General features: G+C 46.6%; 2 protein-coding genes across 2 annotated transcripts; one reads left to right on the forward strand and one right to left on the reverse strand.

Moving 5' to 3' along the window:
• Positions 1-6,860: 6,860 nt before the first annotated feature.
• On the forward strand, positions 6,861-10,831 carry LOC119323005 (probable arabinose 5-phosphate isomerase). Its single transcript, XM_037596559.1, has 3 exons — positions 6,861-7,695; positions 8,822-9,045; positions 10,381-10,831. The coding sequence occupies exons 1-3, from the start codon at positions 7,027-7,029 to the stop codon at positions 10,535-10,537; spliced, it is 1,050 nt and encodes a 349-aa protein (XP_037452456.1). The 5' UTR covers positions 6,861-7,026; the 3' UTR covers positions 10,538-10,831.
• A 111-nt stretch (positions 10,832-10,942) lies between these two features.
• Positions 10,943-15,307, reverse strand: LOC119323004 (single-stranded DNA-binding protein WHY2, mitochondrial-like). The gene is made up of 8 exons (XM_037596558.1): positions 15,193-15,307; positions 13,842-13,927; positions 13,661-13,758; positions 13,479-13,571; positions 12,800-12,894; positions 12,633-12,706; positions 11,690-11,778; positions 10,943-11,260 (listed from the first exon to the last, which is right to left on the reverse strand). Exons 1-8 carry the CDS (start codon positions 15,228-15,230, stop codon positions 11,138-11,140), a joined length of 696 nt encoding a protein of 231 aa, XP_037452455.1. The 5' UTR covers positions 15,231-15,307; the 3' UTR covers positions 10,943-11,137.
• Positions 15,308-20,043: the final 4,736 nt, after the last annotated feature.

The raw sequence follows: 20,043 nt of genomic DNA on the forward strand, positions 1-20,043 counted from the left end.
GTTCTCGCCGCCGCGCCGCCACCGCCTCACCGTCAAGGAGGAGGTGCCGCCCGCGATCAAGAAGGTGCGGGGCCGCCTCCTCCACTACCGCAGCGGTGCCTCGGTCTCAAGGGACGTCATGTCTAAGGCGGAGCGTGCGGCTCGACAACAGGAGAGGTATGACCAGCACAATGCCAGTCGTCGCTCCGCGTTCACCAAGGGCGACATGGCCGCCGAACTGGGTCCGCAACGACCCAAACCTCGCCACTGCGTGGGCGCTCGACCGCTCTGTGACCACCGCGGAGACGGCCGCCAGGCGTCACCGCTGCCTTGACGGCGAGTTCGCCAGGATCGACGAGGAGTGATCGCTTAGCGACTGCTCTGCTAACGCCGGTCGCGGCAAGGCTGCCGCTAGGGCTCCGAAGGCCACGTCGGTAGTGGTCACAGCGCCACTCCGCACGACGTAGCAAGAGGCGGAGCGGCTCCCCCGCGAGCAGCAAGTAGTCGCGGCCCTCCGGTGTCGTACCTCCGCTGGAGGGACCACGACGATGACGACGACGCTGGCACCGACGGAGACGGCGGTGCGGCAGGGCTTGGCGGCCACGAGTACGAGGTGGTCGTCCGGCATAGGGTTTATGTTTTTTTCTAGTTTTTAGTGAAACGGTCGAAATATCAACCTTTTTATGTAAATGATATCCGAACTTGAATGAAATCCGTCCGATTTGATCGAATTTCTTGAGGTTGGTTTGAATTGTTGGCTGGATGTACGCGGCTAGGGTTGGATGTCGTCCTCTCGTATCCGTGTCCGCGGACGGATCCTCGCGCCTTTTCGTGGACGAATGCGAAAAAAAATTGCTGATTACTGTTAAACATGTCCCTAGGTGTCATAGGAGAGAAGGGAAAGAAAGCACCCGCGTTGCACATACAGGGCCAGGCATGCATGCATTGCATGCACACCAGGAACAGATGAACAACCAAGGGAGGAAGCATTCGTGTACATGCATGCGTATAGATGGTGACCAAACGCCAAGATCAATGGTGTTTCGTCTTTGCCATGTCAACACCAACCGGACGAGTGTGGGTCAGGGCCAAACGTCAGGCACCTTGGCGTCTCCCATGCAACCCAGACGCCATGGACATTGGCGTGACCAAAACAGGTCAGATTCGAAAATATTTCAGAAGCAGGGTCAATTCGTGCTTAAGTTTGCCATATAGGTCAGAACAAAAATTTTGTCCCACTACCAACACTAGCATAAGATTTCGAAATCTGAAATGCTACGCACCCGGTCGGCCTGCCGGCGACTGCTTTTCGATTTGCCTCCCACAATCCCACGCCCCAGCTTGCTTTTTTTTTCGAGAGTACGCCAATAGCGTACCATATTTTTATAGAAGAAAGCAGAAAATTTTACAAAATTCTACGACGATGCGAGCATCACCGTGGATACACCGACTCCAACTCCTTTAACACAAACAATTACTCTCTCACAAAACTACTCAAGCCTACCACTCCTAATCCCGCGAGCTTCCATGATCTGATCTCTTTTAGTATTTGCTGAGCTAGCCTCATGGGGGAACTCACTTGCTCAGCCCGGTTGAAAGCTCTTGCATTTTGTTGTTTCCAAAGCAACCAGGCAGCGGCAATGACAAAAGTGTCGAACTCTCGTTTGTATGGTTGTCGGAAGTTGCTTCTTGTCCTCAACCACCACTCCTGAAAGGTGTCAAGGACCTGTGGGATCTCCACATTGACCTGCATGGTAAGGAAGCATTGGTGCCAGACTTCCCTCGCATAGACACATTGTGCCAAGATATGGCCCCAGCTTGCTTTTATATAGTGTCCACCGGTGGGCTGGGTGTTGGGCATCCACTCGCACAATGGTCGTATCCTGTCCACCGAGCCAACTCGTGCACCCTTACACCGAGCGATTTTGGGCCACTGGATGGGGAATAGATGGACCAGATGTTATCATAAGCTGGCCGCGGGTACATTTTACGCACTGGACCTTGTCAAGTCACTGAAGTGCGCAAAAGTCCTTCCGAAATTCCATCGTCTCGTTCCTTTTTGCTCTGTCTAGTATCTCTCTGAGATCCCCTCTCTGACAGGCGATCTATGACGGCACGAGCTCTATTCAGCACAACTCCCACCCCGATGGTTGCAATCCCTCTTCACTCTATCTCCACAATCTATCCATCTCCACAACGGTGCTGGCTATGGCTTGGCACAACCAACGCACACTCCTGGTTTGGCATGGTCGCAGCCGTTGCAGGCTCAGATTAACAACCTGAGTTGCTTTCTTTATTCAGATCGTGTGTTACGTATTTATTCCGTAGGAGCAGCGAAAAAAGAGCTAAGAATATTCTCCTGATTTCTGATTACGGTGGGTATCATTGAACTTCTGGTATATATGAGCCTTCCCATATTGGTGCGTGTGCATTCGCTATGTCCAAAATTGAAATTAGACTTCAGTTTATATAAGGACAACTGGTAATGCGAGACAAAGTTCAACTAGAGTACTGGGCCATATAAAGGCACTTTCCATTTAATATAGGAAATGCGGATGGTGAGAACATATAGAACATTACTAGTCCATGTACAAGAACATCACATGAACAACTTGTAATCAACAAAATAGTGACGTGTATGCAGGGGCACAGTAATCCTTTTCTCACACACATGTGGAGTGGCTCATGTGCAATTTTACTTCGAAGTTAGCAAAAGGTACAAGATAACAGTATACAGAGCAGATCCCCCCTGATTTTTCTTGTCATGTTCAGTGCACACATAGGACATCCCCTAATCTTTTCTCTACTCTAGCAATTTCAAATAGTGATAAAATTTTACCATTACAGCTGCATCTCGCACATAAATTCGATGCTATATATTACTTGTTTCAAATGAATTGGGGGAAGTGAGGAATTGGAAGAACCAGCATGACTGCATACGAATAATATAAGAACCAAATACGACGCACATACCTTAGATCCTTGAACTGTAAAGGCGGATGGCCGGCTCATATGCAGCCGTTTGTTGTTGATCAACAGAGCTACAGCCCCGCGTCGCTACAAAGATGCAATCACAGCGCGCCGCGGATGAACCTCGTGATTTGGCTCCTGGGCATTGGTGTTTCAACGCCGGCGGCCGGAGAGGGAGAGGGACATTGAGTTCTCGAGGAAGAGGAGAGGGAGATCGAGGGGCAGAGATGAGCCGCCCAATTTTTCTAGCTCAGCCTCGCGCCCTGGTTCAGTGGTACAGGTACAGAAAAGAAGTAGAGGAAAGGGAGACGATGGGATTTCGGAGGGACTCTCTACAAAGTTAAATGATTTTACAAGGTCCATTATGTAAAATGTACCAGCGGACACCTGTTGATAACATCCCCTCCGTCAATTTTTCATCCCGTGGCGCAGAATCTCTCGGTGCATCCGGTGCACGAGTTCTCTCGTTTCACACGTTCTCAGTTCCACCGTGTTGCTACCTTGTTCCCACATAATGATAAGGGCATACGCCGACCTACAAACTGCACACCGCGACATGGATTCGGAACCGGCCATCCAAAACTAGTCGTATATGTTTTAAGTCGGATTTCAACTTATCGGACGAAATACATGCAAAATGGATGATTTCTATATAAATAGGACGAAAACATTTATGTTTCATACATATTTTAACTAAACTATACTAGACTAAGATAAAACTAGTTTATGGCCGGCCACAAAGGATCTCCATTCCCACATATGTGTTTCCTATGTCCGGCAACCCGCTCGTTGGACGGTCGTGAGCCTCGAAGGGATATGCTTTAGATGGAGGGGAAGAGCATCCGCCCCCCTCAGCCGTCGCGAAGCACGAACCAGAGTTGGTTTTTGGGCAAGGGAAGATGACTGCCGTGGTCTACGCCCCCGCTCACAGGGCAAGTCACTGACTGTGTCACCCGGCGACGCGGTGGCGGTGGCCTTCCTGGGACCCAAGTGGCGGTGGCCTCCCATGATCTACTTTTTCTCGTTGTCCGTGGTGAGCGCTCATATGTCTCTATTGCATATGCTTTTCCAAACACTTTTGCTCTTATTCTGACCTCAAATTTGCATGATTTGAGTGAAGCTAACCTAGACTAACGTTGTTTTCAGCAGAACTACCTTGGTATTGTTTTTTGTGCAAAAATAAGAAGTCCTCGGAATTGGACAAAACTTTGTGAAGAATTATGTTGGAATAGATAAAAAAATACAGAAGCAAAGAGTTAGCGGAGGGGGGCACCTGGAATCCATAAGGGGTAGTGATGTGGCCACCCCCAAGATCGCATCACCTAAGCTTGTGGGCCACCTGGAATCCATAAGGGCAAGTGACGCGGCCACCCCCAAGGTCGCGCCACCTGAACCTTCGTCTGGCCTAATTCCAGTGCTATATATTCACATCCTTCGAGAAAAAAATCAGAGAGAAAGTTTATCGTGTTTTATGATACGGAGCCGCAGACACCTCCTATTCTTTGTCGGGAGCCCTACACTGTGCATCCTTTGGATCAAGGAACTTGTATGCATTGCATTCAAACAACAAGACAACACATGGTCAAAATAAGACATAAATGAGGTCATAACCTTAACCCTAACCCCAACCCTAACAAAACCACTAACCCTAACACTAGATCTTGCTACCCCCAACAATGTTAGGTACATAATACATAGTCAAGCGCAAACATAACCCTAAAATGCATCATATACATTGATTTCATCACAACAAGAGCAAGAAGTAGGTTTTGCAAAATGTGTGAGCAATGCAACAAAAAATGATTCCAACCAACCAAAAGGAGAGAGGTGAGAGATGTACCTTGAGTGATAAAAATGCTCCAAACCCATCGGACGGATCTCAAGCAATGAGGAGAGATCTAGTGGGTGTTTAGGTGGGAAAGAGAGGAGGAAAATAGAGGAAGGAGATTGGGGTGAATGGGTGGGTAGGGGGCCCACCCAAGCCCCCAACCACTTATCCACTTCAAGACCCTACCGACATGACCTAGGCGGTAGGGTAACACATCCTAACGCCAGGGGGCCTCGACGGTAGGCCCCTTTTCTACGTCAGCGGCACTAATGGGTCGTTAACTGTCTACCGTTACCCTACCGCCAGGATGGTTGGCGGTAGAGTGTGTTACGTTACCATCGAAGGTTAGCGATAAGAGAAAGGGTCAAATCCCTTCTTTTCTGAAAGGGGTCAGATAAAATGGGTCAAAACAGAATTGGGCCTCCTAGCTCTTCTGCAACATGATGAGCCTGGAAATGAGAGTACGTAGGTCGCGATTTCGGGCTGTAAGAGCAACTCCAATGGGGCGACCCAAACAGACGGCGATTTCGTCCGCTTATTGTCCGCTTGGGTCGGTCGCCCGCCCGGCGCCCGCCCTTTTTTAAATATGGGTCGACAGCGCGCCCAACGCGCCGACCCATATGTGCCGGCTTGGCCGGCTGGCCGCCCTGTTTTGCATTGATGAATTTGCATTTAAACATATAGTCAAATAACATAGTTCGAACCGAATAAAATAGCATAGTTTTACAAGCCGAATAAAAATAAAAATGTCTCACATAGTTCTCATGTAGTTTTGCAAACGAATAAAAGAAGATACATCTATTGGTTGCCAACATTATCTCACATATGCTCAACCAAATCATTTTGCAGTTGCACGTGAGTTTCCCAATCACGCATGTCATGATGAAATTGGATGAACTGTTCAAATGTTGCCGCTCCTCCATGCTCAAGCACAACATTCTCACCCTGAAATACGGTTGGCGGCAGTGCATTTCTGATAAGAGGAGAAACCAATCTTGCCAACGACATCCTCTTTGTACTCGAAATAGTCATCATAGCCGACCACCCCCTCTCTAATACGGTTGAAAAGATGCTTACTCATACGGAAACGTCGGCGAAATTTTTGATGTTTGAACAACGGGTTTGTTGTATCAAAGTAGTCATTCCAAACAAGGAAATGTCGGCTCTCTCAATAGCGATTTTACGCCGGAAGGTGGCCCGGAATGGAGCCACGGAACAACGACCGCTGCCTGTTGAGGTGGTGATGGACCAACACGGCAGCCAATATCTCCTCCTCGTCATCGGACGATGAATCGTAGGATTCACAAAGGAAATTGTGAAAAAAGAACTCGTCGGTGGAGTGCATTTTGTACCTTGGCAAACTATCGAATAGCTTGCGGGCGTCGACGAAGGAAACGGCCGGCGAAGGGAGTCACGGCGCGCACGGACCAGCTAGCTGCCCTGCGAGCGTCCGACGAGCGTGCCGATGAGGATCTGGCCGGGGCGGCGAGGCGGCTTCTTGGTTAGGGACGCATGAGTGGTGGGGGGCGCGGGGGTGGGAAGCAGTCGGCTCCCCGATGGCAAAACGACGGTGGCGGGCGACGTGGGAGTGGGCGGCGTTGCTGGCGAATGTGGAGGCGTCGACAGCTGGCAGAGTCGCCGGCAAAAATGGACGGCAGCGTCAGCGACGAAGGAGACGGGCGAGGGTTGCTGTTGGATGGGGGGGACCAATGTGCCATCGACCAGCGGGCCCGGGGAAGGAGAAGGGGGCGTGCGCGCATCCGTCGCGTGTCCGCGCCGACGCAAATCCGGCTCAAAAATGGGCCGAGAATGGGCCGCCCGCGGACGAAAAACAAACCCGCGTCCGTTTGGGTCGACATGTTGGGCCGTCTTTTGTGTCCGCGCCGACCCGACGGACGAAATGGATCGCATTTGCTCGACGTGTCGATCGATCTATCACCGCACGACCATCCCCGTCCCATGCTACCGGCATCAGTCAATAGTACCACACGCAGCGCTGATGCAATCATGCAGACCGCCAGAGCGCACCACAAATCTATCCGCGTCAAAATCCCCTAATTAATCAGCTCGTCACGCACTTCCCCCGATTAACTCCAGATCGCCGCGGGGACGCGCAAAGCCGCAAACGACACACAACACACACCCCCTTTCTCCCGCGGCGCCCGTTTCACCGCAGAGAGAGCCCATCCTCCTCCTCCTGCCCCCTCGCCGCCGCGGCATTTCCGCGAGCACCCTCCGCGCGCGGCGTCATGGGCTCGCTCCCGGTGCTCTCCCCGCCGGAATGCGCGCCGCCTCCGACGGAGGGGACGCGGGCGACGGTGGCGGCGTCGGACCTGGCCACGCTCTTCGACGCGCAGCGCCGCCACCTCGACCACTTCTTCGACCGGCTCGACATGCCGCAGGCGGCGGCGTTCGCGCAGGCGCTGCTCGACGCGCCCGGGGCCGTCTTCTTCACCGGCGTCGGCAAGTCCGGCATCGTGGCCCGCAAGCTGGCGCAGACGCTCGCCTCCCTCGGCTTCGCGCGCGCCGGCTTCCTGTCCCCCGTCGACGCGCTCCACGGCGACATCGGCTCCGTCTTCCCCGGGGACGTCCTCGTGCTGCTCTCCAAGTCCGGCGCCTCCGACGAGCTGCTCGCGCTCGCGCCCTGCGCGCGCGCCAAGGGCGCCAAGCTCATCTCGCTCACCTCCGCGGCCTCCGGCGCCGACTGCCCGCTCGCCGCCGCCTGCGACCTCAACGTGCACCTCCCGCTGCAGGGGGAGGTCTGCCCCTTCGGCCTCGCGCCCGTCACCTCCACCGCCATACAGATGGTCTTCGGCGACACCGTCGTCGCCGCCATCATGGAGGCGCGCCGCCTCACCAGGGACCAGTACGCGTCAAACCACCCCGCCGGGAAAATCGGCAAGACCCTCATCTTCAAGGTATACCTTCCTTCATCAGCAAGCTATCCTGCATTATGAACATTATTATCAGTTTTTGGCAATTCCATGTGCAGCCACCCAATGGGACATTGGATCTAAAATCAGATCTTACAGTTACTAAATTGTACTTGATACATTGGTGTCGGTGGCCTTCTTTGTATAATTTCCCCAGGTGAAATGGTGTACGCATGATACGACATGATTATCAATTTTGCCACTATCCAACCAACTTTTTGTTTCTATTTGTGATGATATAGTTGTCACTATCTCTTTCATGAGACGTCGTGGAGTTATAACGATGTGGTCTGCTGTTGATAAGTCATTTTCGCCTTGTGCTCATGCAACAGCATAGATACTTCGCCACAGAATCTTGCTTAGATGAATGTGTTTTTACTTGTTCTGTTTAGTACTCCCGAAATATAAGAGTGTTTAGATCACTATTTTAGTGATCTATATGCTCTTATATGTCTTTACGGAGGGAGTAGTATTGTTAAAAGTGAAAGCAAGCCTACATCATTTTCCCAACTTGAAATGTTGTACACATGATGCGGCACATGCTCGTTATGATTCCGCAATTCTGTCACTGTCCATTCAACATCTTGTTTCTATTTGCTGTTTCTTGTCACCTTCTCTTTTATTTATGACACCTCTTGGAATTATAGCAATGTGGTCTGCTGTTGATAGGTCGCTTTTGCCTTGTGTTCATCAGATAACAAAAATACTTTGGCACATATATTGCGTAACAATAGAATCATGCTAAACAGATGGATGCATGTTTTTGCCTTTCTTGTTTAGCTGTACGGTTACACAATTTAAAGCAAGCCTACATCATTTTCTCTGATTGATTGTATGTCGTGATATTAAGACACATCTAACTGATCTATATATTCATAAAAAGTTTGAAAAACTATTAGCACCATGTTGAGTTTTTACCTAAATATGTATTTCTTTGGCCAGAAACGAGAACAGACAATAATATGGTCATATAATGTGAAATACTTGCATCTTGTAACCATGAGAAGTTATGTTATCCTTCAATCGAAACAATTGGTTCTTTTCTTGTGCATGTGGAATGTTCTTCAGGTAATCGTGTGTCAAAATTATAACCTGCAAAACTGCCCTGCAGGTTAAGGATGTCATGAAGAAACAAAACGAGCTTCCATTGTGCAAGGAGGGAGATATGATAATGGATCAACTTACTGAGCTCACTAGTAAAGGTTGTGGCTGTCTTCTTGTGGTTGATGATGAGTATCATTTGATTGGAACTTTCACCGACGGAGACCTCCGGCGTACACTCAAGGCCAGTGGGCCAGCTATTTTCAGTCTAACAGTTGGAGAGATGTGCAACAGGTTTGTCTCTGCTCAGTCTTTATGTATGTCTTTATCTTTTCTAGTAGAGCTAGGATTTGGAAAACTATCTGGAATAATACTCTGGAAAATGGTAAACTGGGTAATAACATCCATGGCTGGTATCGTTCAACAAAGATATCATCCTTCTTTGGCATAAAGAGCCTTTTGAAACAAGACGAAGTTAAGCACAAGTGTTAAAAATAAAACCGGTCATGAAATTTCTTTCTTTCCTCGCTGTTTAACACAAGTGTTTCTTTTTAGAATCAAAGGAAATACTCCCTCCGTCCCAAAATAAGTGTCTCAACTTTGTACTCAAAGTTGTAATAAAGTTGAGACACTTATTTTGGGACGGAGAGAGTATATGCTACACCCTCCGATCCATAATAAGGGTCGCAGTTTTGAACTAAGGTTGAACTAACCTTATTTCAAAACTGTGACACTTGTTTTGTATCGGAGGGAGTAAATTTTATCATGTACCCTAAACCTATAAATGTGTCATTTCTTGCCATATATGCTTAAATTACTCGTCTGAATATTCTGTTAGTTCATGATGAGAACTGACTACCGAGTGTTCTGTTATAAGTCCAGTTTCCTTTGATCAGAGTTAATTTCAGTTATTCTGTTCACTGGTCATTCTAGTTGAATCTTTGGTGTTGAACAAGTGAACTTCTGCCTGCAATGGTTGTCTTCCACCTAGTAATATTCCTTATTTTCTCAGTTATAAAGTTATCTGATGCCCCAGATAGGATCTTGATAGCTCAATAATGTACTCCTCGTTATTGTCCTGTGGTGCAACAACATCTGGTAACAGAGAGTATTGTTGTCAGTCCTTGAACTGTTCTTGTCTTGTCCCAGTAAAGGACCACAGCTCCCATGAGGGTAATGCTGATTCTGTGGACGTGAGAGGCAACAGCATGCCAGTTGCCTGTAGTGACCACCTGGTGTGGTGTTTTGAGCTGTCACTCAGGAGATAGTGATATGCCCAGCTGCTAGTGAGTGAGCGCATGCCTGGTGCATTGCTTGTTAAGGGTAACTGTTATTATGCCCCGGGGTTTGTGATTCATAATAACATGCTACAGGCCAGCCACATTCAAGATCCCAATGACCTCGTACTATGCACTTTGTTTCTCTAGCGTATTTTTTGGTCACTTGATTAAGTTTCCCTCAAGATCCAGAGTACAAACAGCATAAAAGTTAGAAGTAGCTTTGAAGAATGTGGCATCATCTTGTTATAGAACTGACCAATTTTCTTCTGTTCTTTTGCATGTGTTCTCTTGGTATGCTTGGTACGATCTAGAGCCCCCTGCACTAACAGGCCTGCTTGACCTCTTTCAGGAACCCAAGGACAATCACCGCGGATGCAATGGCGGTTGAAGCCATGGAGAAGATGGAGTCACCCCCTTCACCTGTGCAGTTCCTGCCGGTCGTCGATGACAAAAACGTCGTGTCTGGGATCATTACACTGCATGGGTTGGTCTCCGCTGGATTGTAACCAATTCTTTGTGTAGCCTGCCCTGGTTCTTTGTGGTTCTTTGCGTCTGCTTGGTCCTCCCAAGACGTCAGATAAATTCTTGTGAATCTGATTGACATCGTCTTATCACTGTTGTAGCATCTCTAGTCTAGATATTTGAAGAGTATGCGTTGGAAGACACTACCCCCAGCTCCACACCAAAGCCCCTTTGTATAGTGTTTTGTTAGAGGAATATGTGGGACCTTGCTTGTAGGTTGTTCGAGTGGAGTTCTTTTTGAAGTGAAATAAATCTTGAGTTGCCCAATCTTATTTTCTTTTTATGCGTGTTGGGAGGTATGTTTGCTGTAGCGTACCCTGTTTGTGGCAGATTTGTCACACGTTCAAATGATTACATCATCCCAACATTTGAATTTCATGCGGGACACATGATTGAAAAGCCATTTGAATTTCATGGTGCTCTCTAACTTCAATCTCCTGGGGTAACATAAAATCTGATAAAGACAATTCCCTAGTTTGATCACAAAAGAAACATAATTCGACATCCCACATCTCCACACATTTCACTGGCGACCTGCGGTGGTGTTTAAAGCCCTCAGGCGATCTGCTGCGAGGAGGAAAGCTTCACCTGTCCCACTCAGAAGCTGGGTTTGGGCGCTCGAACCTAGGCTTGCTAGCTGAGGTCGAGGTGCTTTGAGGGTGAGTTGACAACGCTTGGTCCCAACCCATGATGTGCGGCAATGCAAACTGCACAAATACATCCGTATATTGAGTAGTCAAAAGACACCATAAATGACAGTTTACATGTAATGTAATCGTAGAGAAGCAACAATAAAAATTGTTGTCAACAGCCTCAAGTTGCTTGTTATGACTCATGAGTCATCACTAGTATAGAGTGATATACTTGAAAATCGCCTAAATAGAAAAGCAAATATGAGCACCCAGGGCCAATGACCAAGTAACTTTGTGGAAGAGAATGAATTCATGCGTGTGGTGAAATAGAGCTACAATATAAGTTCAAGGACAGCAAATCTTAAGTTATGCATTGCCAATATGTCGGTTAGTTCAACTGAAACTGTCGGTGATTTAGTCATCAGCAGGATTTAGAGTAGTCAGGATAACCTGATAATGATTCAGACTACATCAATAGGTGAGAATGGCAGCATGGAAACTTACACTCAATGCCGTGCGCATAACTGCAAATTCAGCTTTTGTTACAGGGACTGAAAGGCGTTCGTTGGTCTTTTGCACATTATTCAGAACAGCTGAAAAGAAGATTGTCATGTATCTCTTGCCAAAATCATTCAGCACAACAAAAGGAAGCTAGCAGAATAACACAACATACAGAGACAGTAGTGGACAAAGAAAATATAATAGTTCGGTGCAGTGTGCGGAATAAATATGGTGAATAGGATGATAACTATAGAGCAGAAGCATTCCCTTTTGTCAGGCAGATGTTTCAAGATTTCAGAGATAAAGGCTGTGTTCGGCAACCCTCCACTCCTCTACCACAGAGCGGAGTGGGCGGAGCATCGTTTTAGCTGCTCCATAAATTACAACTGGATGCCGCTCAGCTCCAGAACGGAGTTGCCGAGCCGGAGGGAGTCCGAACAGGCTCAAAATCCCTCAGAAGTCAAATTAATGTAGGAGATCGTACTTGGGCACATCGGCAGTGCACCAATATAATTCAGAAGTCAACTAACTCCTAGGCTATGTTGAGCATTCTTGATTTAGGCTATGGCAGACTGGTGGCATGGCTTGAGCATTGTGTCATCTACAAATGTCAACTAGCCATAGGCAGGCACAAGGCCTTTCAAGTCATCTAAGGCACACTGGATACATCTTTTCAGAAAATAAAACAGACTGGCATAATGAAGAGAACAATTTCTTTGCTACTCTGAAAATGTCAAGGGCTTGACATGAATAATTATGTCATTGTGTTCAGTTAATAAAACGGTTTTAGTCCACTGTTTGCTTGGTCCATGTAATAAACAGAGATTGGACATCCCAAAAATGATGTGTGCGTTTTGGGGGAGGGAGGAATCAATTGTTGAAAATAACAAAAACAAGGAACATTAGAACTTAGAAAGGCAATACGGTTCATAATGAAGTCACTTACTTATGTTAACGAAGTATCCATTGTCACTGCCAAGAGGAGTGATCGACAATGATTTTTTCACTTGGCCTTCATGACTGGTGAAATGTTGGTGTGGTTAGAAAGCTAAATTTAAAAGCACAAAGTATCTGTATGTAACTTTTTATTCTTTGCACAATACTATTCCAAACCTTGATTTCATGGAAGGATCATGGAAAAATTCACAAGATTCAGCAGGCCCAAGACTTATCAAGCTTCCAACTTCAGTAGGTGACAGAGCAAAGAGCTGTATAAGAAATGTTCCAGATCCATAAAGCCCAATGTAATATCAAGTTTTAGACTGTATTCCTTGTGCGTACAAAAACAAATTTACAAAGAGGAACTTAAAAACAAAAGAAGCAAGAGAAAAATCAAGATAGTAATTTTGGTCTTCGCTGCCAGCTAAGAGCCTACGAACAACAACAGAAAATAAAAAGCATACAAACTACAAATGGTTGAACTAACTGCAGGATGAACCTTCCTTCCCTCTTGACTATTGTTATGTACATAGCTAATTCATGCCAAATGCAACTATTAATTTCATTCATTAATTGTAGCAAACATCCTGCAAGTTCGCTTACATTTTTATGGCTTACTAAAAAGTGCACACTTAAAACTTAATAGTATTTTAGTTTTTATATCCAACATAAAGTAATAACAGCACAAGCAATGGTAACATATGCTTTGGAATCTATGAATATCAATCACAGAATTGATTTGGCCTTCAGTTCATGGCAAGAATATGGATACAATGGGGTAGACTAGGAACTGGCCTGCTTGTGACCAGTTTACACCAGTAGGAAATACCAAATACACAAGAGAACATTTTACCTGTTTCTTTGTATAGTCATACTTCCTTTGTCCAACTGCCGGGAAGAAGGTCAACATTACCGATCCATTTCTGTTCACTCGAGATCCTCCAGACTGACAACACACAGGAAATTATATATATTGGAAGGCATTGTGTGCTAGAAGGTTGGAAGTAGAACACAAAGATATAAAAGTAAACATACTTCGAGTTTGGTGAATAAAGGAAGAATAGGACTTATGGAAAGTGCAGCCTTTCCCTTGAACACAGTGTAGCTCGCAAACTTTCTAGCAGATGTACTCTCTGCAGATAAAGATGTTGACGTAATTAGCGCTTGAAGCATGTAGCAGGAAGTGTAAGAATAAGTATATAAGCTAAGGTTGTACCATCAACATTTGCAGCTGAAGTCGAAAGCGCATGCTTGAATGTCAATGAACTGCTCCAGAGAACATCTTTGAGGTCAGTGACTCCCCTAAAAAGGACAAAGGAAAACTTATTGTACACTCATTGCAACTGGTCGGAAAACTGCAGAACCATACTACAACAAAGAACTGCTTGAGTCTCTGATTTAAAGGTTGGGCAATGATATGTCAGTTTAAATCTATAAGTCGGCCATGCTTTTCAGGATTCAAACTTCATAATATTTTTTACCAACAATTATTACAGCTATGGATAGGTTATGTGATAATATTTGGTGGTATTTTGTAACGGTCATGATTTTGTGGTTATGAACAATATGTTGTGGAAGAAACAGACATCAACCCTTACTTGTGGAGGGCGACATTAAGTCAAAGTGCACACTATACAAACCAACATAGCAAGAGTATTGAAGATGTGATTCTCTATGTTTGTACATAAATATACAAGAGAAATCACATAGGACGTACAAACAGACAGCATAATATTTAAGATGAGACCCTCCGTGTCCATATAAATACAAGAGAAATCACAAAGCATCTAAAACAGAAGGAAAAACCATAGTTAAAAAAGGCGCGCCTAGGCTCTAGGCGTTGGCAAAACGCATTGTGCATAACTACGCTTAATCTAACGCACAATTAACGCCTAGCGCTTTTTTGAACTATGAGAAAAACTGAACAAGATTAAAATTGAGCGGGTAACAACAAATTGCCAATTTCAGCAGTGTCATCATTTTTACAAGGGGATGGCGAGCAGCATCAAATTGAAATAATAACAACATCCTGGTATTAATAATGTACTGTCTTAGTTGATCATTATATCAGTGACGCATTTATGCACTTCGAGCACTGATTAGCATATGAACATATAGCTATGGTGGCCAAATTCGATCCTAACGGTATGACTAGGATGATTGTTTTCCAGCAAATGAAACAACATGGCAATATCCTGCAGCGATTTAAAGGGCGGAGAAATGAACAGGTAACCAACTCCGCGCTCTGACCACGAGTCAACGCTTAAACCCTAAGAAAACCCCCCCAGCCACCTTTACGGCCACCGCAAAATTAAATCCCGAATGAAATCCCTCCAATCGACCGAACACGCGCGCTCACGGACTCGATCGAGGGGCCGATTCGCATCAGCAAGCACACCAACCCTCAAAATCGGGACACGGGGACAGGGAAATGGCACTGCGGCGGCGGCGGCGGCGGCGGCGGCGGCGGCTAGGGTCTCCCATTTGGCGCGCGCGCGAGGCGGGGGTCGCGCCGAGCGGAGACGGGGAGGGTTAGGGTTAGGGTTTAGGGTTTCGCGGCAGCTGACCTGGAGGTGGAGGGGAGGAAGCGGGAGAGGCGGAGCATTGTTGCTTGCTCGTCCGTCGTCGGTCGCGCCCAAGCCCCGGGGAATGGAAAAGCAGGCAAAGCAGGCGCCGTTCGTCTAGGGAAGAGCCGACGGCGTTTATAGGAGGAACCCGAGAAAATGGGCTGTGGCCCAGCCCAATGCCCATAACCCGCGACGATATTCATTTATTTTTTGCTATGTGTGTAACGATATTCAGGCTGTAATCATTTCTGTCAACATGTGTGTGACATCACATATACATTCTGAAAAAACATGTGTGGGGCGTTTTCGTTAAATTGTGATGGAACAAACATATATATTAAAAAAAACAAAGACCATGTATCAAAGTTGGTCAACCCTTATGAAACAATGGGGAAGACTTGTATAGGATTAGGTGAGATCAATGAGATCAATTTTTCTAAAGATACAAAACATGTTGAAAAATTCTGAAATTTTTTGGAGACACACATTCATGTGTGATGTACAAGCCCAAAAAGTTTCAGATCCTAATTCGAACTGCACTTAGAGGACCAAAAAAGACAAAATCAAATGTGAATAGTGTCAAATACTATTCATCCCGAAGCTGACAGTATTCATAGTTAAATTTGTCTTTTTCGAATCTCTAACTGTAGACCGAGTTTTGAGCTGATATTTTTTTCAAGTTGTAGACATACCCTGCAGGTATGTTGTACATTTTTTTCAGATTTTTTTGGATTCTCTAAATACGAAATATTTGGGTTGATCCCACGATCTGACCTAAAGGGTTGATCCTATACTAGTCTCCCCATGAAACAGCCTTACAAAAAATAATTATACTTAAGTTATTGTGAAATCGATGTCACCTTTCTTCTACACCCGCCAGCAAAACGTCATGAGTGAAGCTCGATACCGCCTCTGAACCTCCAAAGGGCCACTAGAATCAGAGAAGCATTGTTAGCACGGCGGCCACGAAGTCGATGGTCGAACATAAAGGACCCCGGCTCCCGGAAAAGAAGGTAACAAAGAGGACTGGACAACCACCTAGACCCCCTAGACATACGTCTTTTCCTTCCTCTCAACGGCGGTCGGCGGCTTGGGTGAAGATCTCGTTCCTTCCAGGCTCCTCTGACTAGCCCGTGGATTCGTCCCTACTACATGCCGCTCCGGCAGCCGGTGGTAGGGAAGCGAAACTTGGTGCGGCTTTGGCTATTTGTTTAGGATAGGGTTTCCCAGTCCTCACTGGGCAGTGCTTCATCTTTGAGATCGTCTTCTATGCTTTGATCCTTCTCAAGTTTGTCTGTTAGGATGGAGTCGATGAGCCTCTCATGTAGATTCATTTCTTCTCCTTGGGTGACGAGGTTAAGGTTTTTCGTCATGCACGGCGACGACAATATCTGGTGTCAAGCGCTTCGGATCGATTCAAGGGTTCAACAGCTACTCCAATCAGGTTCGCGCAGATAAAAAATAAAGGAGGGAAGCTCGCCTTAAATGGCTCACCACCTATCTTCCTTCCCCATTTCCTATAGTGAAAAAGATCCCTAACTGAATATCCTCCTTGATCCGTTGGATGGATCTTCAAAACTGGGAGCCCCGAGCGGAAAGAGAGGAGGGGCTCATCCCTTGCAGCGTGTTTGGCAATATTTGGGAGAAGGAATGAGAGTTTAGAAGAGGGAGTTGTGTTGAAATTAGACATGAGATGAGTCGTTTTATTCCCAATTATCTGTTTGGTGCGTGATAGGAATTATGTGTGAGAATATGAGGAGAAATTGTACTCCCTTATTTGGTTCGTGGGAATTGAGGTTAGGATGAGGAGTTAAGATTGACTCACTAAAACATTCCCCATCCAACTCCCACCCCTCCCTTGTTAATAAAGGAAAATGATCAAAATCACCCGACTGATTTCTCATGGGCGTAAATCGCCTCTCACGCATGCCACGCGTCCCCTGCGGGCTAGCTCAGCCCATCCTTATCTCTTTTCTCCAGCAGCTTGAGCCACTCCTTCCTTTTCCTCCTTTTCGTCTTCCTTCGAGCACACAGCAAACGCACCAGCACCATTGCTCGTCATTGTAGAACGGTGCTGGCACGGCTCGTGTTGCTACAACGACTGTCCCACATCTCCAACGCTCCACACCCCTGCTGCAACCCACCATCGCTCGCGTCGCCGCACGACTGCTACAAACCATCACCATTGCAAACCTGTTTTTCTAGGGGGCGGCACTGTGCTGCAACCCCAAATCATCGCTCACCTCGTGCTGCCCTAGGCTATGCTGAGAGGACACTGATGCCATGGTCGGCGACGAAGCTGCGTTGGACCAGGAGCTGCTACGAGCTGCTGCCATGGCCGACAGCAGAGCTGCGCTGCAACAGGCGATGGTACGACGACGCTGCTGCATGGCGACGATGAAGCTGCGTTGCAGCAGTAGAGAGCTCCGAGTTGCTGCCATGGCCGGCGACAGAGTTGCATCGCAACAGGCAATGTTGCAATGAAGCTCCACTGGGGTGTCAATGAAGCTTCGCTGGAGCTCCAATGAAGCTTCGTCGGGGCGTCGTCGGTGTTGCGTCCAACCTTTTTTTGTCGCCCCGGTGGCTCCCGGTACTGCAATGCAGTGGTAGCCGGTGGCTCTTGGAGCTGCGATGCAGCGGTCGCCGGTGACTCTGGTGACGCGAGGTCAGCGACGCAAGGTGCCATGGGGGTTGTTGTGTTGTTCTGCTTTTGCATCGTTGGCGTTGCTTTGCATTAGGTGGATGGGGATTAGAGAAGAAAGCATCAGGTGGATGGGGATTAGAAAGGTACTGTGCTGCCGCTATTGAATGATCAACAATGCCGCATCGAACTACTGACTAGGCGGAGTTGGAGTCTCAAGTCCCATGCCCATTCCACTGTGAATTCCCAATACCTCCAACCAAACAATAGATTTGAAGTCTCGTACCCCTTTAAATCCCATTCCCTAAGGATGCGTTTGGTAATATTTGGGAAGGGGAATGGGAGTATAGAGTAGGGAGTTGTATTGAGATTAGACATGGGACGAGACATTTTATTTCCAAACCTTTGTTTGGCACATAGTAGGAATTATATGTGAGATTTGAGGAGAAACTGTATTCCCTTATTTGGTTCATGGGAATTGGCAAGGCACTAGACATGGAAGTTAACGTAAGTTATGATGAAGGGCTAAGATCGACTCACTAAAGCAATTTCCTTCTAATTCCCACCCCTCCCCTGTTAATAAAACGGTGGGAGTTGGAGTCAAAAGTCCCATGCCCATTTCCTTCTGAATTCCCGGTCCCCCCAACCAAACATTAGATTTGAAGAGCCACACCCCTTCAATTCCCATTCTGCCTTGCTTCGGTACACCCCCCCTGCACAACGTATAAGGGCATTTTGGTCATACGGTGCTTAACGTGTCTGATACATCTCCAACGTATCTATAATTTTTTATTGTTCCATGCTATTATATTATCTGATTTGATTGATTATGGGCTTTATTATACACTTTTATATTACTTTTGGGACTAACCTATTAACCGGAGGCCCAGCCCATATTGCTGTTTTATTGCCTGTTTCAGTATTTCGAATGAAATGAATATCAAACGGAGTCCAAATGGAATGAAACCTTCGGCAACGTGATTTTTTGGAAGATTATCATCCCGGAGACTTGGAGTCCACGTCAGAAGATACTCAAGGAGCCCAGGAGACAGGGGGCACGCGCCCCCCCTACTGGGCGTGCCCCCCTATCTCGTGGACCCCTCGAGCATCCCCTGACCGACTTATTTCGCCTATATAAGCCTACGTATCCTAAAACCATCGAATATCAAGATAGATCGGGAGTTCCACTGCCGCAAGCCTCTGTAGCCACCAAAAACCTCTCGGGAGCCCTTCCCGGCACCCTGCCGGAGGGGGAATCCTTCACCGGTGGCCATCTTCATCATCCCAGCGCTCTCCATGACGAGGAGGGAGTAGTTCACCCTCCAGGCTGAGGGTATGTACTAGTAGCTATGTGTTTGATCTCTTTCTCTCGTGTTTTCTCTTGTGTTCCCTCTATGGCATGATCTTGATGTATCCTGAGCTTTGCTATTGTAGTTGGATCTTATGATGTTTCTCCCCCTCTACTCTCTTGTGATGAATTGAGTTTTCCTCTTGAAGTTATCTTATCGGATTGAGTCTTTTATAAGAACACTTGGTGTATGTCTTGCCGTGCTTATCTGTGGTGACAATGGGATATCATGTGCCTCTTGATGTATGTTTTGGCGACCAACTTGCGAGTTCCGCCCATGAACCTATGCATAGGGGTTGGCACACGTTCTTGACTCTCCGGTAGAAACTTTGGGGCACTCTTTGAAGTACTTTGTGTTGGTTGAATAGATGAATCTGAGATTGTGTGATGCATATCGTATAATCATGCCCACGGATACTTGAGGTGACAATGGAGTATCTAGGTGACATTAGGGTTTTGGTTGATTTGTGTCTTAAGGTGTTATTCTAGTATGAACTCTATGATGGATTGAGCGGAAAGAATAGATTTATGTTATTTTACTATGAACTCTTGAATAGATTGATCCGAAAGAATAACTTTGAGGTGGTTTCGTACCCTACCATAATCTCTTTGTTTGTTCTCCGCTATTAGTGGCTTTGGAGTGACTCTTTGTTGCATGTTGAGGGATTGTTATATGATCTATCTATGTTATTATTGTTGAGAGAACTTGCACTAGTGAAAGTATGAACCCTAGGCCTTGTTTCCTAGCATTGCAATACCGTTTACGCTCACTTTTACCACTTGCTACCTTGCTGTTTTTATAATTTTAGATTACAAATACCTTTATCTACTATCCATATTGCACTTGTATCACCATCTCTTC

Source organism: Triticum dicoccoides, chromosome 6B (genome assembly GCF_002162155.2).
Source record: "Triticum dicoccoides isolate Atlit2015 ecotype Zavitan chromosome 6B, WEW_v2.0, whole genome shotgun sequence".
Taxonomy (NCBI): Eukaryota; Viridiplantae; Streptophyta; class Magnoliopsida; order Poales; family Poaceae; genus Triticum; species Triticum dicoccoides.

Excerpts from the sequence above, each read along its gene's own strand:
- LOC119323004 (XM_037596558.1), bottom strand. The coding sequence starts at position 15,230 with ATGCTCCGCCTCTCCCGCTTCCTCCCCTCCACCTCCAG. Across the intron at positions 12,895-13,478 it reads ATGACTATACAAAGAAACAG|CTCTTTGCTCTGTCACCTAC; the intron begins GTAAAATGTTCT and ends TTTCTTATACAG. Across the intron at positions 12,707-12,799 it reads GATCCTTCCATGAAATCAAG|TCATGAAGGCCAAGTGAAAA; the intron begins GTTTGGAATAGT and ends ACATTTCACCAG.
- LOC119323005 (XM_037596559.1), top strand. The coding sequence starts at position 7,027 with ATGGGCTCGCTCCCGGTGCTCTCCCCGCCGGAATGCGCGCCGCCTCCG. Across the intron at positions 7,696-8,821 it reads GCAAGACCCTCATCTTCAAG|GTTAAGGATGTCATGAAGAA; the intron begins GTATACCTTCCT and ends ACTGCCCTGCAG. Across the intron at positions 9,046-10,380 it reads GTTGGAGAGATGTGCAACAG|GAACCCAAGGACAATCACCG; the intron begins GTTTGTCTCTGC and ends GACCTCTTTCAG.